Source organism: Sorex fumeus, unplaced genomic scaffold (genome assembly GCF_029834395.1).
Source record: "Sorex fumeus unplaced genomic scaffold, SorFum_2.1 ptg000006l, whole genome shotgun sequence".
Taxonomy (NCBI): Eukaryota; Metazoa; Chordata; class Mammalia; order Eulipotyphla; family Soricidae; genus Sorex; species Sorex fumeus.
The window spans coordinates 66,011,470-66,032,756 of NW_026606063.1; the positions used below are offsets into that span (position 1 = coordinate 66,011,470).

Below are 21,287 nucleotides of genomic sequence, written 5' to 3' on the forward strand. Positions count from 1 at the left end.
TGTTAAAAACTGCTTAATAAAAACCAAAGGCCCTTCTTTGTAGTATTGACCTGTTCTAAGTATATACCTATCATGCCTGATTCAAACTACCAGCATAGACAGCACTGAAGATAGATTGTAGCGGCCAGGCAAGCGACCAGCTCCCACACCACACTAGCCCATCCCTAAACCCAAGGATACATTTCAACAACACTAGGACCCACAAGCCTGGTTTTTGGTTTGTATCAAAGTTTGCACCTAACTAACTCTGCCTGATTTTTCTACCTTTCCTAATTTCATGCTTACATCTGTAGAGAGGCCATTAATCTTATTTACCTATTACAGGACATTGAAAAGTAAGGTACAGATAGATATAGATAGATATATTTATAAAAATAAACATAGTGTTGCAAGGAAGTATAGTTTCAAATGCTTACACTATTTCTATTAGTCTACTTATAGCCTAACTCCTCAACATTTGCAGCAGAACAAATAGGAAACCATCTATTTTTAACCAAATAGATTATAATTTTCAGCCATTTCTGCAGTGACAAAAGACCATATAAGGATCCAGTCCTAGCCATACAAGGATTGTATCATATAGAAAAATAACTTGCAAACTTGAGGGAAATCTAGGTCATTTGTGGAATAAACTAGATAGTAGAGTCCAAAGACCATAGCAGAGCTGATATATTAAAGCCACATCCGAGAAAGGGACACTCCTTCACTGTTGGTGGGAATGTTGACTAGTTCAGCCCTTTTGGAAAACAGTATGGACGTTTCTCAAAAAATTAGAAATTGAGCTCCCATTTGACCCAGCGATACCACTCCTGGGAATATACCCCAGAGAGGCAAAAATGTGTAGTCGAAGTGACATCTGCACTTGTTTGTTCATTGCAGCACTGTTTACAATAGCCAGAAACTGGAAGAAACCTGAGTGCCCAAGAACAGATGACTGGTTAAAGAAACTCTGGTACATCTACACAATGGAGTACTACGTAGCTCTTAGAAAAGATGAAGTCATGAAATTTACATACAAGTGGTACAATATGGAAAGTATCATGCTAAGCGAAATGAGTCAGAAAGAGAGGGATAGACATAGAAAAATTGCATTCATCTGGGGGATATAAAGCAACAAAATATGAGATCAATACCTAAGAATAGCTGAGATCAACACCAGGAGGATTACTCCATAACTTAGAGGCCAGCCGGATATTCTAGGGGAAAGGGCAGTTCAGATAGAGAAGGGAACACCAAATGAAAGGTGTTTGGAGGATCCTTCGAGGAGGGGAAATGCATGTTGAAAGTAGACTATGGACTGAACATGATTGCCACTCAATGCCTCTTTTGCAGACCACAACACCCAAAAGGAGAGAGAGAACAAAGGGGAATGCCCTGCCACAGAGGCAGGGTGGGAGGGGGGGTGGGGGGAAATGGGCACTGGTGGAGGGATGGGTATTTGATCATTGTATGACCGAAACTCAGGCACAAAGATCTGTAAATCTACAACTGTACCTCATGGTGCTTCACTAATAAAAAAAAAAAAAGATACATGCAAAAAAAAATATTAAAGCCACATCACTTACTTTGAGATAATTATATGATAAAAATCAAATTCAAGCTTATCAGAGTCATTAATATTTTAGTCCTCTGTTATCACTGAGCCTCAAAAGATATACTATGGCACATATAGAAACAAATGTAACTCTGAAACACAATATTCAAATATTTTCTATATGTGTGGAGTAACCGAGAATCATTTACTAATACACTGATGACAGAGTCTTACTTGTCTCTCCAAAAGTTGTGACCCCAGTGCCCACAAACATCTTCAATTCCAGTCTTCACATGATCAAAAAACTGAAATAAAAAAGGTTATTAATTTCTATAAGAACTTTGGCATTTCCACTCTAGTTATGTCATTTCAAAGATCCCAGTAATTGTGTCAATTGAGAGCAGGAAAACAATTCCCCCTCAAGCAAATCAATGAGATACTTTTCCTATCTATAGGAATTCTTCAATTATTTTTGTTAAAGCACTTTGCTCAATAATTTTTAATAGAAAACATGATAGTAAGCTTCAGGTGGAAGCATTTACAAGCTGAAGGAAATTATAGGGAGGAATTTTTTATATGCCCTTCTTTTTTTTGCACTCTAGCAAAAATGAGTCATTTTTGTTAGAAAATATGACACCCAAAATATTAATTCAATCATCATACATAGGTATATTATTATTCATATTTTATTGGACCCACTTGAGCCCACTCCTTCCTTCTTCATCTCTACATAATAGTTTTCTCCCTCCTTCTACTCACTGACATTTTCTTTTTCTTCAGGATGCGAGCACTTTAGTGTCAAGTGTTTTGACTCAATCCTTTTACTTCTTAAATCATCCTACTCTAGAGATACCTACCCGACAGTGGATCTCCTCACTGACGGCTTGGTGCTTTTTATTGGCCCTCTTTACATCAAGAAACTCTACCAGTGGTCGGATGGTGATCCCCTGAAGAGAGAAAATGTGAACATTATTGTATTACAAAATAAAAACTCAAGAAAAACTTTTATTCTTCTAAGATTTGATAATCCATAAAAAATGCCATTCTCTCAAGACTGAACACAGTGTATGTCTCATTTTTGTTGTTGTTTTCTTCCTCTTTTCTTCCTCAGTAGTTGTGCATTCTTAAGGGCCCTAACCCAAGAGCTGCTATCAGAAATAAAACAATGGCAGCATGAAAGAAACAGAAAAGTCATTCTGAGAAATAAAAAGAGAGAGGAAGAAACTAAGAATGAATAAGGTATTACCCATTTCAAAAAGATCTCCAACTTGTATTAACCATAGAAAAATCTTCCCATGGATCTCACAATCATTAAGGCCATTTTTGTTGAATTCTATGAAATACATGTGAGCAGTTTGGGCACTGGGGGTCTCCAAAATAAAAAATTAAGATCTTCACATCTGAAACTTTGTAGTCTTATAGGAAGAAGAATAATACACAAGCAGTAATAACACAGGCTAAGGAATGAAAGAGAGTTTTTGAAAAGGAAGCTTTGTGCGATGAAATAAACAGAAACTTTCTCAAAGAAGAAATCTGAATGGCTAAAAGGCACATGAGAAAATGCTCCACATCATTAATCATCAGGGAGATGCAGATCAAAACCACAATGAGATATCACTTCACACCACAGAGACTGGCCCACATCCACAAGAACAAAAGCAACCGGTGCTGGCGCAGATGTGGCAAGAAAGGGACCCTCCATCACTGCTGGTGGGAATGCCGACTGGTTCAGCCCTTTTGGAAAACAGTATGGACGAGTCTCAAAAAATTAGAATTTGAGCTCCCATTTGACCCAGCAATACCACTCCTGGGAATATATCCCAGAGAGGCAAAAAAGTATAGTCGAAGTGACATCTGCACTTGTTTGTTCTTTACACCACTGTTTACAATAGCCAGAATCTGGAAAAAAAACTGAGTGCCCGAGAACAGATGACTGGATAAAGAAACCTTGGTACATTTACACAATGGAGTACTATGTAATGGTTAGAGAAAAGATGAAGTCATGAAATTTACATACAAATGGTACTACATGGAAAGTATCATGTTAAGTGAAATGAGTCAGAAAGAGAGGGATAGACATAGAAAGATTGTATTCATCTGGGGAACATAAAGTAACAAAATAGGAGACTAACATCCAAGAATGGCCAAGATTAGTACCAGGAATTTTGCTCCATGGCTTGGAGGCCAGCCACACATGCTAGTGGAAAAGGCAGCTCAGATAGAGAAGGGAGCACCAAATAAAGGGTGTTGGGAGGATACTCCCAGGATGGGAAAAGCATGCAGAAAGTAGACTATAGACCAAACATGATTGCCACTTAATGCCTCTTTTGAAAACCACAACACTCAAAAGGAGAGAGAGAACAAAGGGGAATGCCCTGCCACAGAGGCAGGGTGGGGTGGGGGGATGGGGGTTGGGAGGGATACTGGGATCCGTGGTGGTGGGAAATGGGCACTGGTGGAGGGATGGGTATTTGATCGTTGTATAATTGAAACCCAAGTACAAAATTTGTAAGTCTACAACTGTACCTCATGGTGTCTCACTAATAAAAATTTAAAAAATAAAAATAAAAAGGAACTTTTGTAGAAAATAGATAACGGACGGGACTCTTGGAAGATTTTGGAAGATCATCCCATCACACAACATGAGAGCAGAGAACAGGCAGTGAAAAGCAGCGTAACAATGAGCATGTAAATTTGAGTTTTTTACTGTAAATTTGAAAAGTTGAGAGAACCATAGCTTTGTTGTAAGATAAGAGAAGGAAAAAAAAATTTAATCCTCACCCAAATAAGAAATAGCTACCAGAAACCTATAGTGAATATCAATCATGAAATAGCCTTTTCAAGTGAAAAAGAAACAACACAGGATATATTCTTCCATTTGATATAGTAATTCTGCTGGTCTAAGTCAGTCAATTAAGAGAAAGAAAGAGAGAGAGAGAGAGAGAGAGAGAGAGAGAAGCACAGATGGAAATGAAAGAACAAATAATCTTGGGCAATTCTTCATTTTTTCCTAAACTATCTAATAAAGTGTCTTTTGACTAAAAATATTGAAATAAAGTTAAATACATGCATATTGTTATTCTAATATTTTTCAAAGGATTTGTAACAGAACTTTAGAGATCCAGTTCTATATTATTCTGAAATAATGAAGTAACCCAAAAATGCCAAAGAGCTTTAGGGAACTTGTAGATATCAAAACTACTATATGTATATGTATATGTATATGTATATGTATATGTATATGTATATGTAAATGTATATGTATATGTACTCATTCGTTTCATTCTATCAATCCAGCTTTGGGTTTTTATATTTTTTGTTTTGTTTGTTTTCTGTGCCATGCCTGGCAGTCCTCAGGGATCATTCCTGGTTCTGCACTCAGAGATAGGTCCTGGTGGATTTAGGGGACCATATGAGGTACTGGGAATTAAACCTGAATTGTCCGTGTGAAAGGCAAGCACCCTACTCCCTGTACTATTTTTTAGCTTTGGTTTTATGAAGTGTGAACTGATTTCAACCACATTTGGTTTCAGACACACCTTGCAGTCTATTTATATTTTCATCTGTCACTTTGAAATGACATACTTAGTAATTAATAGTTTGCCAATCAACACATATTCTGTCATTTTTAACTCATGTAAAGGGAAGTAGGTGAAAAATATGTGCTTATGGAGGCTAGCAGTTTCACTGAGTCTCAGGTTCCATGAAATCATTAGCTTAATAAAAGCTCTAAGAGCAAAATCAAAGGAATTTTTAAAAACTGATGTGTTCTATGGGCACTGTTTTCTCCCTTTTTTTTTACTACCATCACTCATTTAGTGAATATGAGTGAGTGCCTAGTATTTTTAAATATAGAGCTTAAAAAATAGGGCACAGAGATCCTGCCCCAATCTTTATATTGATTCTTTTCATGAGACAGATTATTTAAGACTGAATGCATCAGCACAAATACTACTAAACAGATCAGCTACAGGAAGCAAGTATGACATAGAATACAAATCAATTTCCATCAATATGGGAGTTCCTAGAGATAGGATATATAGCTTATATATCATATCAAGTTTATAATTAATAAAGCAAGTATGTTGAGCAATGGATTATTAATGCCATCCTTTAAAAGATGCATTTGTTTAAATAATACTTGAATAGACATCCATTTTTCTCTGTGCATTATTTGCAGTGTAATATCATACTTATTATTAGATACTAGTGGATAAATTCTACCTACTTCTTCTCCTCCCTCCTTTATTTCTTCCTTAATCAATTTGCTTTGGAGCTTCAACATATGGTATTTGTGTATATATGCTAAATTTCCTATATGGATATTGTATTCTAGATGACTGTGAGGACTGAAAGAAGTAGATGGGGGAGAGGAGAAAGGGAAAGAACTATAGAGACGGAAGAAGGATTATAGGGGAGCGAAAGAGGGAAAGGGAGAGATAGAGGGAGAGAGAGTGGGAGAAAGTTGTAGAGAGGGGAGGGAAGGGGATGGCAAAGAGAGAGACAGAGAACACATTTAAGAAGGCACCTTACTTCACTTTGGAAACTTTCTAATTTAGGTACTGTGGAGCAAGCTGATAAGCCTTAGACAAAATAGTTTGTAGCCATCCGTGCAGGTTAAAAAGAAAGGAAAGAAGAAACCCCTAGTTTTCATCAAAGCACTGCAAAGCATACATGCAACACACAAGTGAAGTGCTTACCCATTCCTTTGGCATGACAGCCAAAGCATGAAGCATCACAGCACTGGGCTAGCACAAGCATGTCATTAATCATGCTAGCAGTCAAGCATGATTAATCACTACCAGAGTGTTCCACCCCTCTTGCTCCCAGTCATACAAGGAAGAAAATACCTTTTAATCTGATTCAGTAATGATAACTCACTCGCTCTCTAAGAAGACAAAGTTTTCTAATAAAAACTATTTTTCAAAAACGAATTTTTTTGGGGGGGGAACAGGAGGGAGATTCACACTCACAGCAGTCACAGATGAAACATACACAGATGGACATGCACATGTAGACGCACATTCATACACATGCAGATACACATGAAGATGCAGATAAATGTGCAGACACAGAGATGGGATATGCATGCGCATGAAGATGTTCAAATACAGATACACACACAACTGCATGCACAAATGGATACACACACATAGTAATACACAGATAGATATGCACACAGATGCATATGCAGATGTGCACGCCCACAGTTGCATGCACACAAACGCACATTAGATACACATGAACACAAAACATGTAGACACACATGCAGACACACACACACAAAGATGCACACACCCATTGTGGACCTCAGTTTAACCCCTTGTGGGCTGGAAGGGTGGAGAACTGACATGAAACAACAGGAGTCTTTGGCTACTACTTTTCTCCTTATATCTTATTTTGTCTCTGACCCAAGAATTGTGTGTTTTCTGCCAGCATCTATCAACACATGATAGGCAAGACTGCCAGCTTACAAGGAGATCACAAATGTGTCCAGATTCTAAACACTGACTCCCAATGAAATGGAGTGGCAGAGATGCCACCTCGTAAACACACACCACCTCCTCCTGGAGGGGCTGGGTGGGATTCTACCGATGAACACATTTTCATAATTTTGTGGCATCTACTATACTTATAAGGCTTGATGAAATAATAAATATTTAACTCCAATAATGTACTTAATGTTAGGATGAAAAAATAGCACCTTATCAGTATTGTATTGACAGGCACATACCCCCTTTTCTAGCCCCTGCCTTGCCATTTCCTCTCTATGACCATTATCTAGATCTCAGGGCTAAGTAAACAGCCTCACAACAGCTGTTAGGGGTAGGGCCAGAATATTAACCCAGAACACCTCACTCTTTCTCTTTGTTTTGGGACCACGCCTTGTGGTTATCAGGGGCTAATACCAGCTTTGTGGTCAGAGGGCCATGTGGTGCTGCAGATGAAATCTGGGGTCCCACATGCAAAATCATTAATCCAGATCTTTCACTGAGCTTGAACTAGAGCAGCCTTTTACCAATGTCTGTGCTTGCTTCTACTTAATGATTCCATATCAGCTCTATCTTGTTTTTATTTGGGGAGCATTGTTTATATTTTTAGATTATGGCTGGAGCAATAGCACAGCGGGTAGGGCATTTGCCTTGCAAGTTGGCCAACATGGTCGACCCGAGTTCTATTCGTCCACCCCTCTCGGAGAGCCTGGATAGCTACTGAGAGTATCTCGCCCACACAGCAAAACCTGGCAAGCTCCCCATGGCATAATCGATAAGCCAAACACAGTAACAATTGTCACAATGGAGACGTTACTGGGCCTGCTCAAGCAAATCAATGAACAATGGGAGGAGAGTGACAGTGACAGTATTACTTATTACTTATTTACTAATACTAATTGTACTACTATACAACGGGAGGGCCTTTACCTTTACCTTTATTAAAAAGAAGTTCTAAGTGGGTAATACAGTTTATATATTCTTAATATAAGCAATTATCTTTTAAATAAAATGAATTTACATGTTCAATAAATCAGAATTGTTTATTCATTTAATATTCAGAGCAGGACTGTATAATAATACAGCCTTTTATATGTACAAGTTCATGAACAAATTATATATGTAAGTACATGTAATAATTACAGTAGTACATAGTAGTACACAGTACATAATGTACTTAAAGAAGCTATTTTCCTACTCATCAGCATTACTTAAAGAATGCTCAAATGCTCATTCTCAACATTAAACTTGGTATCAAGTAATAAACCCTATGTCAGATGAAATTCTTCCTTAAAAGATAGTGCTAATTTTTGACAGAAGAATCCAAAAATCTTCAAAATAAGGGGAAAGGGACTTCAAAGTTAAATGACATTCTTCACCACAAAAAAGCTGTCATTTGAAGAGGAATACATACTCCTTAGTCAGAGGCAATATTTTTGCAACCATTTTAATTATTTCAACTATGTTTATAAGCCAATCCCTATCTCCTTCCAGGTTTCTTTATTTCTCTTTTATAATTATGATTTTAATTATTTTCATTACAGTTTAGGTATCAGAGTTGCAATGGTGTTCAAAATTTTGTTTTTGATGTACAAAATTACTGCCCCCTGCACCCACCAAAACATACATAATCACCCCCTCATCCCATGTCACCCCCAGCTTAACAGTCCTTCCTTCCTCTCCTGCCCCCATCATTTGACAGTTGACAGTTATAGTTCTGGAGCATACTATTATATTCATTAGCGCACCATGTGCCCAAGATCCCCCTCCCTCTGTTCCCAAGTTATTTCCAGTCAACTTATTCATTACCCTGCCCTCCTCTCCACAAGCCAGGTGATCTCATGCCTGCACCCTAGTAGCTGAGCTTTATTATCATTGATAATAAATACCTTTGATTTGTTTCTCTATATACCACAGATGAGTGAAATTATCTTGTATTTGTCCTTCTGCCTCTGGTTTATTTTACTCAACTAGGTGCCCTGCCAGTTCCATCCAAGTTGCTATGAATTACATGGCTATATTTTTTAGAGAGTCTGCATAGTATCACATTGTGTGTAAGTAATGCAGATTCTCTACCCATTCATCTACTATTCTATGTTGGGATTGCTTCCCTGTTTTGGCTATTGTATTAAAAGCTAATGTGAACATGGGTGTACATATATCTTCTCAAATAAATGTCTTCAATTTTTGAAGAAATGACCTTTCCATAGAGAGTGTTATGTGTGTGCCTGTTTGACTATATGTATGCATGTCTGTGTGCATTCAGTTTCTTAAGAATCAGTTCTGGGTAGAAAACTGGAAGAGAGGGAAAGAGGGCTGGAGTCAAGGCATTCAGCAATGCCATGAGTCTTCAATATGTGCACACAATTGATGGGGTCAGACAATGAATAGAGAAGTGTCTTATTACAAAAATTTCCCTTTGGTATCCTTGTGAACTGGGCTGGGGTTATCCAAACCCTCGTCAGAGGAGAAGAGGAGACACAAAGATTCCAAAGACTGAGCGCAGATATCTCCACATCACTTCAGTGAGGGAATAACTTGGTCTATTTACAATATCAGTTATAGCTATTGCATTAATTTCATTTGCTGGCTCTTATTTTTTAATCTGTAAAAATGAAAACTTTGATAATCTAGATTAGATATAGATGAGGATTTTAGCTGTTCAAATTGGGTTTGTAGGCTTGGAATATCAAAAAGAAAAAGTTTATGCATACATTTTGTTATGATTACAAACCACCAAAATATGGTGAAATCAGGATATAAGACATAATCATCCTCACCTACATAGTCAAGGAGCAACTGAATACATTTGACAATGCCTTTCTTTTTTTGTTTTATGCTGTGGTTGTTCCAATTAGAGATATGACATTTTCCGTTTATTGAATCTTATAGCTAAAAAGTTTTGAAATTGCATGCATTATCAGGAATGACATCATTTTATTGTCATTTTTATTGGATTTTACAATAGATTTGTGTGTCTAAATTGGGAGGGGTGATTTTCCACTGTAACTATCTGAGAAGCTAATGTAAACCAGCATGGGTGATAGCTTCATCTCCAAATGACCTAGTTCCCAATTGCTCTAGCCTGACATGGTTCTATTTTTGTATTTCATGCTCGTATTTGACACCTAACATTCCCAGAGGTTGGGAAGGCAATCCAGACCATTTCCTAATCCTTGGCAGGGCTTGTGCTAGGTTTAGGAAGAAGCATTTGATCCCTCTCCCTTGCCTTCCTGCCTGACTTTGCCCCTCAAGCCCTCCTTCTCTCTGAGAATGCTCCAGAGATTAAAATACTCAAGGAAAAAATGATTCACTTTCCAAATTTGGCAGAATTTAAAAGTAATAAATCAGATCATTTTTTGTACTGTTATGTTTTGGTGCCATGCCCGGTGGTACAAGAACGTGATTAACACTTCAAATAAGGCTTTTGGTTTCCTCCATTTATATTTTTACTCCCTTGGCAATCAGTCCAGTTTTGTAGCCTCAAGGACCAGCTGCTCAATGAAGACTAAGCTCTTTTCTGAATTCTAGGCCCACACTATATTGCTGGGCATCTCCTCCACTTGTCTACGGGCTTTCCATAAAAGCAAGCTCATCACTGAGCTCAGATCCCCTTGACCCTCTCTTCTCCCCATCTACCCACTTCCATAAGAGGAAAAGCTAATCTTTCCAACTGCACAGCCCCATGTTTCCTGTGGATCCAGTTTCCACACCACAAGTCTAACCCAGGGGGAATTCTGGTTACCTCTAGTTTGACAGGAGATCTCAGCTCTTTGCCTGTTTTACTGGCCCAGAAAGGTCCTATTTGCCCACATCTATGTCAGGCTCCATGCTGCATTCACAACCTAGCCTTGGATCCTTGGTCTTCTTACCCACTTTTCAGAAACAATCACTTAGTGACTCCTGAGTAGGTAGTCATAGGTAGTTAGCAAGTAGCAAGCAACCCCCCCCCCCCCATACATACACACATCTCCCCAGCCTTCTCCCCCCCGCCCTATCATCCTGGCACACTTCCCAAAGCAGTGTCACCTACTTGGGGAAAGAGTGTTGTGAAAGTCCCTTCTTGCAATGGTGAGGCTTCTACAAAACAAGTAAAGACACACTATATAGGAGCTGGAACAATAGATAGGGCATTTGCCTTGCATGAGGCCGACCTGGGTTAAATTCCCAGCATCCCATATGGTCTCCCAAGCACCGCCAGGAGTAATTTCTGAGTGCATGAGCCAGGAGCAACCCCTGTGCATTGCTGGGTGTGACCCCCAAAAAAGGAAAGAAAAAAGAGACACATTATATATCAGGGTAATACATCGATGACCCCAGTTCCTGCGGGGAAAAGCCAAAGTGCAGACGCTTCATGCATGAGCTCTGTAACCAGCACTACTTAGGGACTACATCTCTCCTCCTGACTTGCCAGCCAGAGGCCTGGCAAATATCACCCCAGAACTCATTGCACCCAAACCTTTGTCTCTGACTTCTGGTCACCTGAAATCTTCAGTTTCACTAATTGCTTCACTTCTCACAAAACTTTGATCGAATGTCTTTACTCTCTTCTTTGTGCCTTCTGTGCTAGTGCCCTTGTCAATGGGAAGCCCCTTGCTACTACTGTGCCCTCGGCAGGTCCAATCTCCATTTCTCTTTTTTTCCTTACATTTTATTTTACTAAAGCACCTGACTTACAAAACTATTCATTGTTGAGATTTTGAGAAACAATATTCCATCACCAGTGTCAACTTCCTTCCACCAGTGTTTCCAGATTCCCTCTCTTGCCCCTATTCCTGCTTCAGCCTCAGGCTGCCATCATGGCATCACCCTTTGCCCCAGGGAATAGGAAGAAGATGGAGAGAAAGAGAGTGAAAGGGGAAAGAAAGAAAAGATAAATGAGAAGCAACCTATCCCTACTTAAAGGGTCCTTTCACTAAATAAATGAATTACCTGTCTGGTCTATTTCGAGCATCAGCCTCTCCCCCTGACTCCCAGAATGTAAATGTTGCAGGGACAAAAATAGCTCTGTGATATGTTCTCTCATGGGTTCTGAAGTTCTTTAAGTACTCTCTGCAGACTGCAGGGATTCAATACATCTCTCAATAATGAAGGTTCATTAACTCCAAGAGCTCCACTCCACAAATAAAGATCTAGGCACAGGCCTGTGCTCTTCCTCCCACCTTTTGCCTGCAAAATTTGTATTCACCTACCCCACTATTCCACAATAACACTGCTGAGAAGTCCACTTAGGTCAAATAGCTGTTGGAAGGTCAATCTACAACCAGCAACTGATTTGGCCATTGTCAGAGAGTCAGAAGAAAGACAAGTATTAGCAAATGAGGTTGACGTTTTCAGTCATAAACTCAGATCACTTCACTGAGTTTCCCTAAACAAGGATTCCTCTGAGTAGGTCAAGGGACTAAACTGAACTTTTCTTAGTTTCCCTAGTAAAACTGGGTCAAAGGAAATGCCTCTTTGGTCACTATCGGGCTTGTGCTCTGACACATCTTTGTCATTCCGCATCCCAGTGATGGTCTAAGATCTTGTGTATACTAACTGAGGGGACAGGCTTTGTTGGGGGAAGACTCTACTCACCAGGATGAAAACAGTGAAGAAGATGACCACAATTGCAGCTGTGATGAACAGCTTCTTCCGAGGAAATACAGCAGCAGGGAGGAGAAAGACAAGAGCAAAGCAGATAGCACCCCGGAGTCCTCCATAGGCAATGATGAACTGATCCTTAAAAGTCAGGGGGATAGTCCGGAACCAGTTAATGACCTGTGTCAGGACAAAGACACCTGAGAGGAAGACAAATAGACAAAAATGTGATGTGAGGCCAGAACCTGATCAGGCCAGAACCTTAAAAATCTGACAATTCCCTCTGAGCCACCATGACAGGACAAAGTTCATGAGCAGCATTCCTGCCAGTTTGCTCTCTTCTCTCCATCATACCAGCATAACCACAACAAAGGCTCTGTGACCTTTTTTGTTTCAGGATAACGGTTGAAGAGGTTCAATCAAAGAAGCCAAGAGTGGTGAATTTGATTTATAGAAAAGACATTCTGGGGACTGGAGTGATAGCACAGTGGGTAGGGCGTTTGCCTTACATGCGGCCTGAACTGGATTTGATTCCCAGCATCCCATATGGTCCCCTGAGCACGGCCAGGAGTGATTCCTGAGTGCATGAACCAGGAGTAACCCCTGTGCATTGCTGGGTGTGACACAAAAAGAAAAAATCAAAAACAAAAAGAAATTCTGGTACCTGAGAAAGCAAAGTATGGACTGGCAAAGGGGAAAAGAAGAGAATGAGGAAAAGGAAAAGGAGAAGGGAAAGGAGGATAAAGAAAAGGAAGAGGAGGAGGAAGTTGTGGAAGATGAAGACACCAAGTGAAGAAGCAAGGGATAAGAAAAAACGTCTCACTGTTGCAGCCAGTGCTGCTCAATTTTCACTGAGGCAACAAAAGCTCATTACCCAGCGCTCTCCAAATCAGACAGAAGACCAGGGTGAAGCAGACGAAGGCCCAGTTCCACTCATGATTCTTCCCAACAGTGGACACACCCATGAAGATAAAGATCAGGGTCTCGCTGACACTGCTCAGCATCTTCATGAAGTACTTGATGGTTGTGTAGGATTTCTGAGACACATTTTCCTCTACATACTTATTCATAGTCATCGCACAAGCAGTGATTCTGCGGGAAGAGAAACAGCTTCTATTTCAACATGTGGATAATCCTAACCAAACATGAGTCAGCACACAAGAGTTGTATTATGGCTCTGCCTTCTGCCTATACCTAGAACATTATTGACTAATTCTTCCTTAGATGTAATTTTCTTCCTTAGAAACCATACCCTCTCTGGATATCTTCATCAATATCCACAGTTATTCTGCCAGCAACACAAATGAAACAACCTCACAATTCATGCAAAGCCCACTGCTTACCTATAAAACGTGTTCCATCATTTTGTATTCCTCTATTTCCCGAAGTTCTAAATAATTGCTTAAAATCCTAAACATAAAACTGTGGTCATCTTGAACTTCTCCCACCATAAATCCTCAATTCACCCCGGCCCCCACTTCTTCTGATTGGTCACCAGCTATTTTTGAGTACTTTAAACTAAGTATTCCTTGGACTCATGAGATATTCTCACTCTTTTTCATTCCCAGTTCTGGGTTCCTGGACTTGACTTATCTACTGACTCCATTTCTAAGAAATTTGAAATTGTGAACACACAGCAAATTGGTAAGGAAAAGCTTTTACTTCCCATAACCCTTGGTCTATGAGTACTGGTTTTTTCTTCTCATGACATCCATATTCTATATTTTACATTTTCCTAACTCTGAAACTTCACTGACTATATACCCACAAATACTGAACAGTTCTCCTTATCCTCAGTAGCTTTCCAATGCTTTATGAACATCCTCCAATAGTGAACATTGGAGAAAACAAATCTAAGGGCTCTCAGAGTGCTAGTATCTAAACAGATACCCTCAGACATTTTTCATTGTGATTGGCCTGTTCCTCATATACAAAATAGAGTTTTCCTTTGATATAGAATCATTCCTACAGGACTCCAGGTACCATATGTGGTGTATAATTTGACTATGTACAAGGCAAGTACAGAGACTTTTGTGCCCCCGATTAAAACAACACAGGCCCACCTAGTCAAGGACTACAAATTTAGCAATGTTGTCACTGTACCCAGAATGAGCAGGTATCTCTTTTAATTTAAATGAATGAGATTGCCTGATTTCTGTGATAAGGAATAACATCTTAACCCTGCTAGAAAAATTTGGCAGTCACCACCATATGGTGGTAGCTGAGGATTTATTTAAGAAAAGTCAAGGTTTATGGCACTCCTCTTTGTCAGATACAGTGAAAACTCTTTGCATGAACTGTGTCAGTTAAACCTCATCACAAGTCTTCAAGGCAAAATCTATTATCTTTGTCATTTTACAGAAGAGAGAACAAAGGCAAACAGGGCTACTGACTGAAAACTACACTGATAAGAAATGGTGATGTCAGGACTTTGACCCAGGCCGTTTTCCTCCTGGCCAGGACTGTTAAAGAGTTTGCCTTCCCTCTTGTTAAGCTCTTAATGAGTCAAGTTATCTCCAATGGAAAGAAGTCTTTCTCCACCAAATTCCTTCTAATTTTTATATTTTATTTTAGCCCAAAGGCCAAGAAGCGATGGTCTTGCTTATTTTTTCAAGGCTGGAGCAAATGCACATCAGTAGGGCATTTGCCTTGCACGCAGCGGACCCGTCTCACCCAGGTTAGATTCCTCTGCCCCTCTCAGAGAGCCCGGCAAGCTACCGAGAGTATCTTGCCCCCACAGCCAAGCCTGGCAATCTACCCATGACATATTTGATATGCCAAACACAGTAACAACAAGTCTCACAATGGAGACGTTACTGGGCCCGCTTGAGCAACTCAATGAACAACCAGAGAACAGTGCTACAGTGCAGTGCTACATTACCAAGAACTCAGTGGCTTACAATATCACTGACACCTCATCTCATATTGCCAGAGGTGGCCAGAGGTCCAAATTCATCTTCACTGGGCTGAAATAAAGACGATCAGAGGGCTGTGGATTCATCTGGAGGTGAGAGGAGGAAAATGCACCACATCCTTTCTCACGTCTGGACTCACTCTGATTCACTGACTCATGGCCATTTTGCAGTCACCTCTCTGACCTGATGATGCCTCTCTTTCCCCCCTCACCAAATGATGCTCATAACAAAGGAAGCGCCTAGATCATTTGATGTCATTTCTCCAGCCTAAGACCTGACCTACTCCTAATATCAAAGACCCTTTTGCCATGCAAGTTAGTAAGACCACAGGTTCTGTGGATAAAGATCATCGGGGTCACCAACATCTAGTGATCACACAATTGTCAGCATTCACTTCCCTTGTGTATTTGTTGCCCCCCAAAGCATGTACCAGATAGACATAGTCAAAGCTGTGCACATATGTTGTGACAGAAGCAAGTGGGGACTCTGACTCTCTGACAAGGTGGCACCAAACTCTGGAACTTCCCAACAGGAAACAGAGACTGGAGAGAACAGGGCAGAAGGTGGTGCCTTTCAGAGTGAGCCCACAAGGCCAATACCTCAGGACCCACCTCAACCGAAACCTCCAGCCTTCCACACCTCTGAACATCTTCCTTGTCTTTAACCAGACCTAAGTAATAAGGATTTGCCCAATGCAATAACAATGACATGGTTATATTAACTTGATCAAGAACCCAAATTGGATTGTTCTACAAGGAAAAGGGTCAAAAAGAGTCTTTCAAGATGGACAGCAAGGTGAGTCTTTTAAGAATGAGTCTTTTAAAAGAATGATGGCACGGTGAAACTTCATGATAAAAACTACAATGGCAGAATTACTTCTTAAAATACTATAGTTGTCTAGAAAAGATGCTTTGGATGTTTTTATTACAATACATTTAAACAGAAATACAAATAAGGAGAATAAAATAGCATCAAAGAACTCACTACCTAGATTTTTCCAGACATTTTAGTTTTTAAAATGTAACATTCCCTGTAGACTTGAAACTCAGATAGTTTTCATTTTAACCCAATTCCTAATTATCCCTTGGCTTTTTCCTTGGAATTTTTATTAAAGTTCAAAAACTGATGTATATGGTGTATATATCTGAACCTATGGGTGAAAAAACCCAATGTTTCTTCAATAAGTATGATTTTAACAGAATTTTAAGACTAAGGACTAGAGCTTTGTTAATTGGGCTAAACATATCACTTGAAGATCATCCAACACCCACTAGGTGAGATATAAACTGTAGAGGCAAAGTGCCAACTTCATTCACTGTGTGAGCTACTTAACAATATCCAGGGACCAGAGATAGTACAGATGTTGCCTTGCATGCAGCCGACCCAGGTTCTATCCCCAGTGCCATATATGGTCCCCAGAGCCTGCCGGGAGTAATCATCAAAGCATAGAACCAGGAGTAAGTGCTGAGCACCACGGTATGTAGCGCCCAAACTTAAAAGCAACAACAACAAAATGAATTTTCATACAGGAATGACTGAAAACTGTAACGTTGGTGTAGCATTTAAAACAAAATGAATTTTGCATCAAAGTCCACAGGCCCATTTTCTGTACTCTCTGTCCACAACTTGACACCAGAAGAGATGTGGGTGTCTGTTGGACACCTCACTGTAACTAAAGTTGCTTACTCCCAGTGCAAGTGAGACACCAAAGGAAGGAATGTCCTGGGGGATGCCAGAAGCCAATGCGGCCAACACTTGCTCCACTCAGGAAGCATGGTCATGTCCATGACAGGACAGTGAACAGCCTGGGACAAACACTTCCCTGTCCTGGTCTGTCACACATAATCTTAATGTATGTGGTCTCTCAAGTAAAGGCCTGGAGGTATTTGCATTACAAAGACATTTTGGGTCTCTGTCCTGCTATCCTCTGACCTGAAGTCAGACCACTTCAGTAGCAACATGAAGTAGACAAGCTTTATAGGATATGGTCTCTGTCCAGGATAGATTTTCTGAAACAGAGAGAAACAAGGCCCCACCTACTCACATATGAATCACCAGCCGCTCTGTAAAAGTCTGTGTCTTTTATTTTTCAGAGAGAATCATGAGAAACTTAGACATCTAGAAATCAAAAAGACTGTATCTGACCAGATTTATTGGTTAAGAGTTCAAGGGCATGAGTGCCATGGATGTGACTATATGTTACTACATATTACAGTTATATAAAAATTACACTATGGAAAGGTGGATTCTTCCTTTAATATCATATGAGCACAGAAAGGCTTTCATGACAAAAAGTTTAATTTCTTATCCTGATCATGAACACCAACTTTATAATATCTGCACCAAACATAACAACTTAGACTCAACATATTTTAGAAAATACTAGCTGGATTTTTTAACTTTCAAATTCCTTTCAACATAAAATTATTGGTCTTTTATATTTTCAACAGGGCCATTCTTTAATTAGCTCATGCCACTAAATCAAACCCTCATGTTCATACCGCTTATATGTCTTTATGTTTAGGTAGCATGATTGTGAATAACAATCTACTATCAACCAAGATGTTCTTAGCATTCTAGATGAAGATTGCAATTCTTTACTGAAGACAAAATGAAGAAAATGTTGCTTCTCTTCAAGAGTTGAACGTCTAAGAAAAGAAACAGTCATAAAGAAACAGTCATAATTATATAAATGATGTCTCAGAAAGAAAATTGCCTCTTGTTTAAAAAAGAGAAAATATTTGAGCAAAATCTCCAAAGCTCTTCAGGAATAAAGGGGAAGTAATTAATTGAAGACAGTACTTGTGCAAAGGGAAGAAATCAAGAGAGATCGGCTTCTTGGGAAACTCTGAAATGAATCTTTGCTGAAGTAGAGGTGAAAGAGAAGAGTTGAGGAAGCAAGAAAGTAGGCTAGATCATGACAAACTTTACTGTTGCTGTTTTCCTTAAGAGCTCACATTTTATCCTAAGGCTAGAAGGGTAAATGTGAGATTATATTTATATTTGATCATCAATATCTCTCTTCCCTACCCAAATAGAAGCTTCATGAAGGATAAAACAAGTGATATAGCATTTATTAATACACTTGAATCAATCACTACACAGATACATAGAGGGATGTATTAATTTTTTAAAAATCACTGCATGAAAGGAAAAGCTATTTTTTGAGGAAAATTCTGAGGATGTATGGAGGAGAGATTTAAGAAGACAGAAATATGAAGGTTCATTTTATTTTTCCTGCAATGGTTTGTCATTTTGTTTTCAAACTCCTTCACTGCACCTGGTACATATAAAATCCTCAAGCATGCCTATATTTTGACAAGAGTTAGGTTACTTTTCATGGGCAACATGGAGTAAAGGAGGGTATGTATAGAATGCACGGGTGCATCCTGCTTTGTTATTATCTTGTCTCACATTACATTTTAACATAAATGTATGGTGATTATCACCAATTTAGAGATGAAGAAGCCAAAGTACTATAATTAGTGGTTTTTATATTCACTAGCAATTGTGGTTTTCTTCATCACTATATCACTCTAATTACAACACAGACAAAGTTCAGACCAGATAATACTATCTCAAAAGAGTCTTTGGAGAGAAAAACAGACTTTACATTTACATTTGACTATTTTATGAAGAGAAAATTGTAGCATATTTTTTCCCTATGATACTCCATGCCTCTATCCCAGCAGTCCATAAAGCCAATCTTCCACAGAGGCTTGTTTCCTTTCTGCTTCAATGAATGTTATAGGGAGCAGGATTTGCATTCACCCATGACTAGTATAGACCCATGCAGGTAGTGGTACTAAGTGTTCGTTTAATTAATGCCGGTTGAGCCTAATCCAGTGAAGACCCTTAACCTCAATAGTCATGATCCACAAAGATGAACAGTGAAGGACAACTTCTCATTATGAAGTTGAAAAAATATATCCTATCCCAATCTGCATATTTAAGGCAAAACCATACTTCTGTTAACTCAATAAGTAATTCAAGTGCTTTTATTGAAGTGTTTGGCTGGGAGTGGGGGGCAGAAAGATAGTACAATGGGTAGGATTCTTGTCTTGCACACAACCAACCTGGGTTTGATCTCCAGCACTCCATATGATCCTCTGAGCCCCTCCAGGAGTGATCCCTGAGCACAGAGCTAGGAGTAAGTTCTGAGCACCACTGTATATGGCCCCAAAACCAAAACAAAAAGCTAAAACAAACAAACAAAAAAGGATAGACTTTTACTTATGATCTAGGTTGCTCAAAATTAAACTGGTAAAAGAACATTGCAACATTCATTTGTTTCCTTTCCATATTTGTATGGGGTCTTAAAAAGTCTGCATTCAGGGCCGATGAATGTAGGTCAATTAGCAGAGCACATGTCTTGTATGTGTAATATCTAGGTAGTCATGGATGTTCAAACACCACTATGTATAAGCCCTATACAACAACAACAACAATAACAACAACAACAACAACAACTACAACAACAAAATAACGCTTATCTTGCATGCAGTTGACCCTAATTCTAACTTGTGCATATGGTCCTCCAAGCACTGCCAGAAGAGATTCCTCAGCACAGAACTAGGAGTAAGCCCTGTTACTGATGGTTGTGGTCACAAAACCAAAGAAAAAAAGGAAACAAATATATGGATTAATTTGCAGAACACTATAGCCCAAATAACGGTGGAATATTCTCAATAAAGACTGCTTTCCAAATATAAAAAAATGCTCTAGTATTCAGTGATAAGCACTAGCAATGATGAGCAATTATAAAGTAAGGTCTAATTGTGACTCATAGTATATTGTATGTTATCAAAATAAAGTATTCACTCATGTGAGGGAAATTAATTATTCCAGAGTATGACTTTACAATATAATGGATTGCCTCTTCTGGGAAACAAAGAGAACAAGAGACAACCAAGAGAAAGTGAGTCTGACGTGTGAGATAATACAAATAAAAATTCTCTTTTCAAAAGAACACAAAAATAAAAATAGGTCCTTTCTTTAGATCTCAAAATTAAAATAAGTTGAAGTACAGTTTTAAAAAGTTTGAAATTTTTTCAAAGAGTTGCTCATTTCACAGATTTGTCTCCACCTTTGTTTGTTTTGAGCCACACCTGGCAATATTCATGGATTACTCCTGGCTCTGTATTCAGGAATTATTCCTGGGGATACTTGGAGGAACCATATGGGATGCCACGATCAAAGTCACTTCGAGAGCATGAAAGGCAAATGCCCTACGTGCTGTTCTGTTGCTCTGTTTCCTTGTTTCCACCTTTATGGACTAAAACTTTCAACTCAAATCAGTAATGTTGATATATCAGTTATGGGCATCTAAGGAGTTATGATTTTGTGGCAAAAGCATCAAACCATCACAGATCTGCCAATTGGGTACTGAAAAACCTACTGAGCCTGTTCATAGCAAAGTTCAGCCTTGATGCAGTAAGACAGTAAAAAGAGCATGACAATGACAAAAAGTTCAGCAGTTGAGAGAATTCAAGGTGTGCTCCTGAAGTGAGCTACAGAAGGGATATGGTAGGAGACACAGTGGCTCAATAACTCTCCACCAGAATAAAATGCAGATTAATCTCAGGATTCAAGAGTACTGGCAGTAGCATCAGAGCCAGGGTCTCTGGAAGGTCTTACTGCTCCCAGAACATGCGTGCAAGCCAAGGTTCAAAAAGCATCATTTGCAAACCACATGATTACAGGAAATCCTTGGGAAAACACAAATGCACAGGATCCATCCTATACCTATGGAATCAGATCCCAGTT

At 39.2% G+C, this 21,287-nt stretch overlaps 1 protein-coding gene across 1 annotated transcript in view; it reads right to left on the reverse strand.

The window, feature by feature from the left end:
- The window catches only part of SLC9A2 (solute carrier family 9 member A2), a 95,294-nt gene that overhangs the window by 23,100 nt on the left and 50,907 nt on the right, over nucleotides 1-21,287 (reverse strand). The window contains exons 4-7 of the mRNA XM_056125086.1: nucleotides 13,481-13,698; nucleotides 12,604-12,806; nucleotides 2,392-2,481; nucleotides 1,769-1,839 (exon numbers count right to left, since the gene is read on the reverse strand). Coding sequence (XP_055981061.1) covers nucleotides 1,769-1,839; nucleotides 2,392-2,481; nucleotides 12,604-12,806; nucleotides 13,481-13,698 — 582 coding nt within the window. The remainder of the gene's footprint in view (nucleotides 1-1,768; nucleotides 1,840-2,391; nucleotides 2,482-12,603; nucleotides 12,807-13,480; nucleotides 13,699-21,287) is intronic.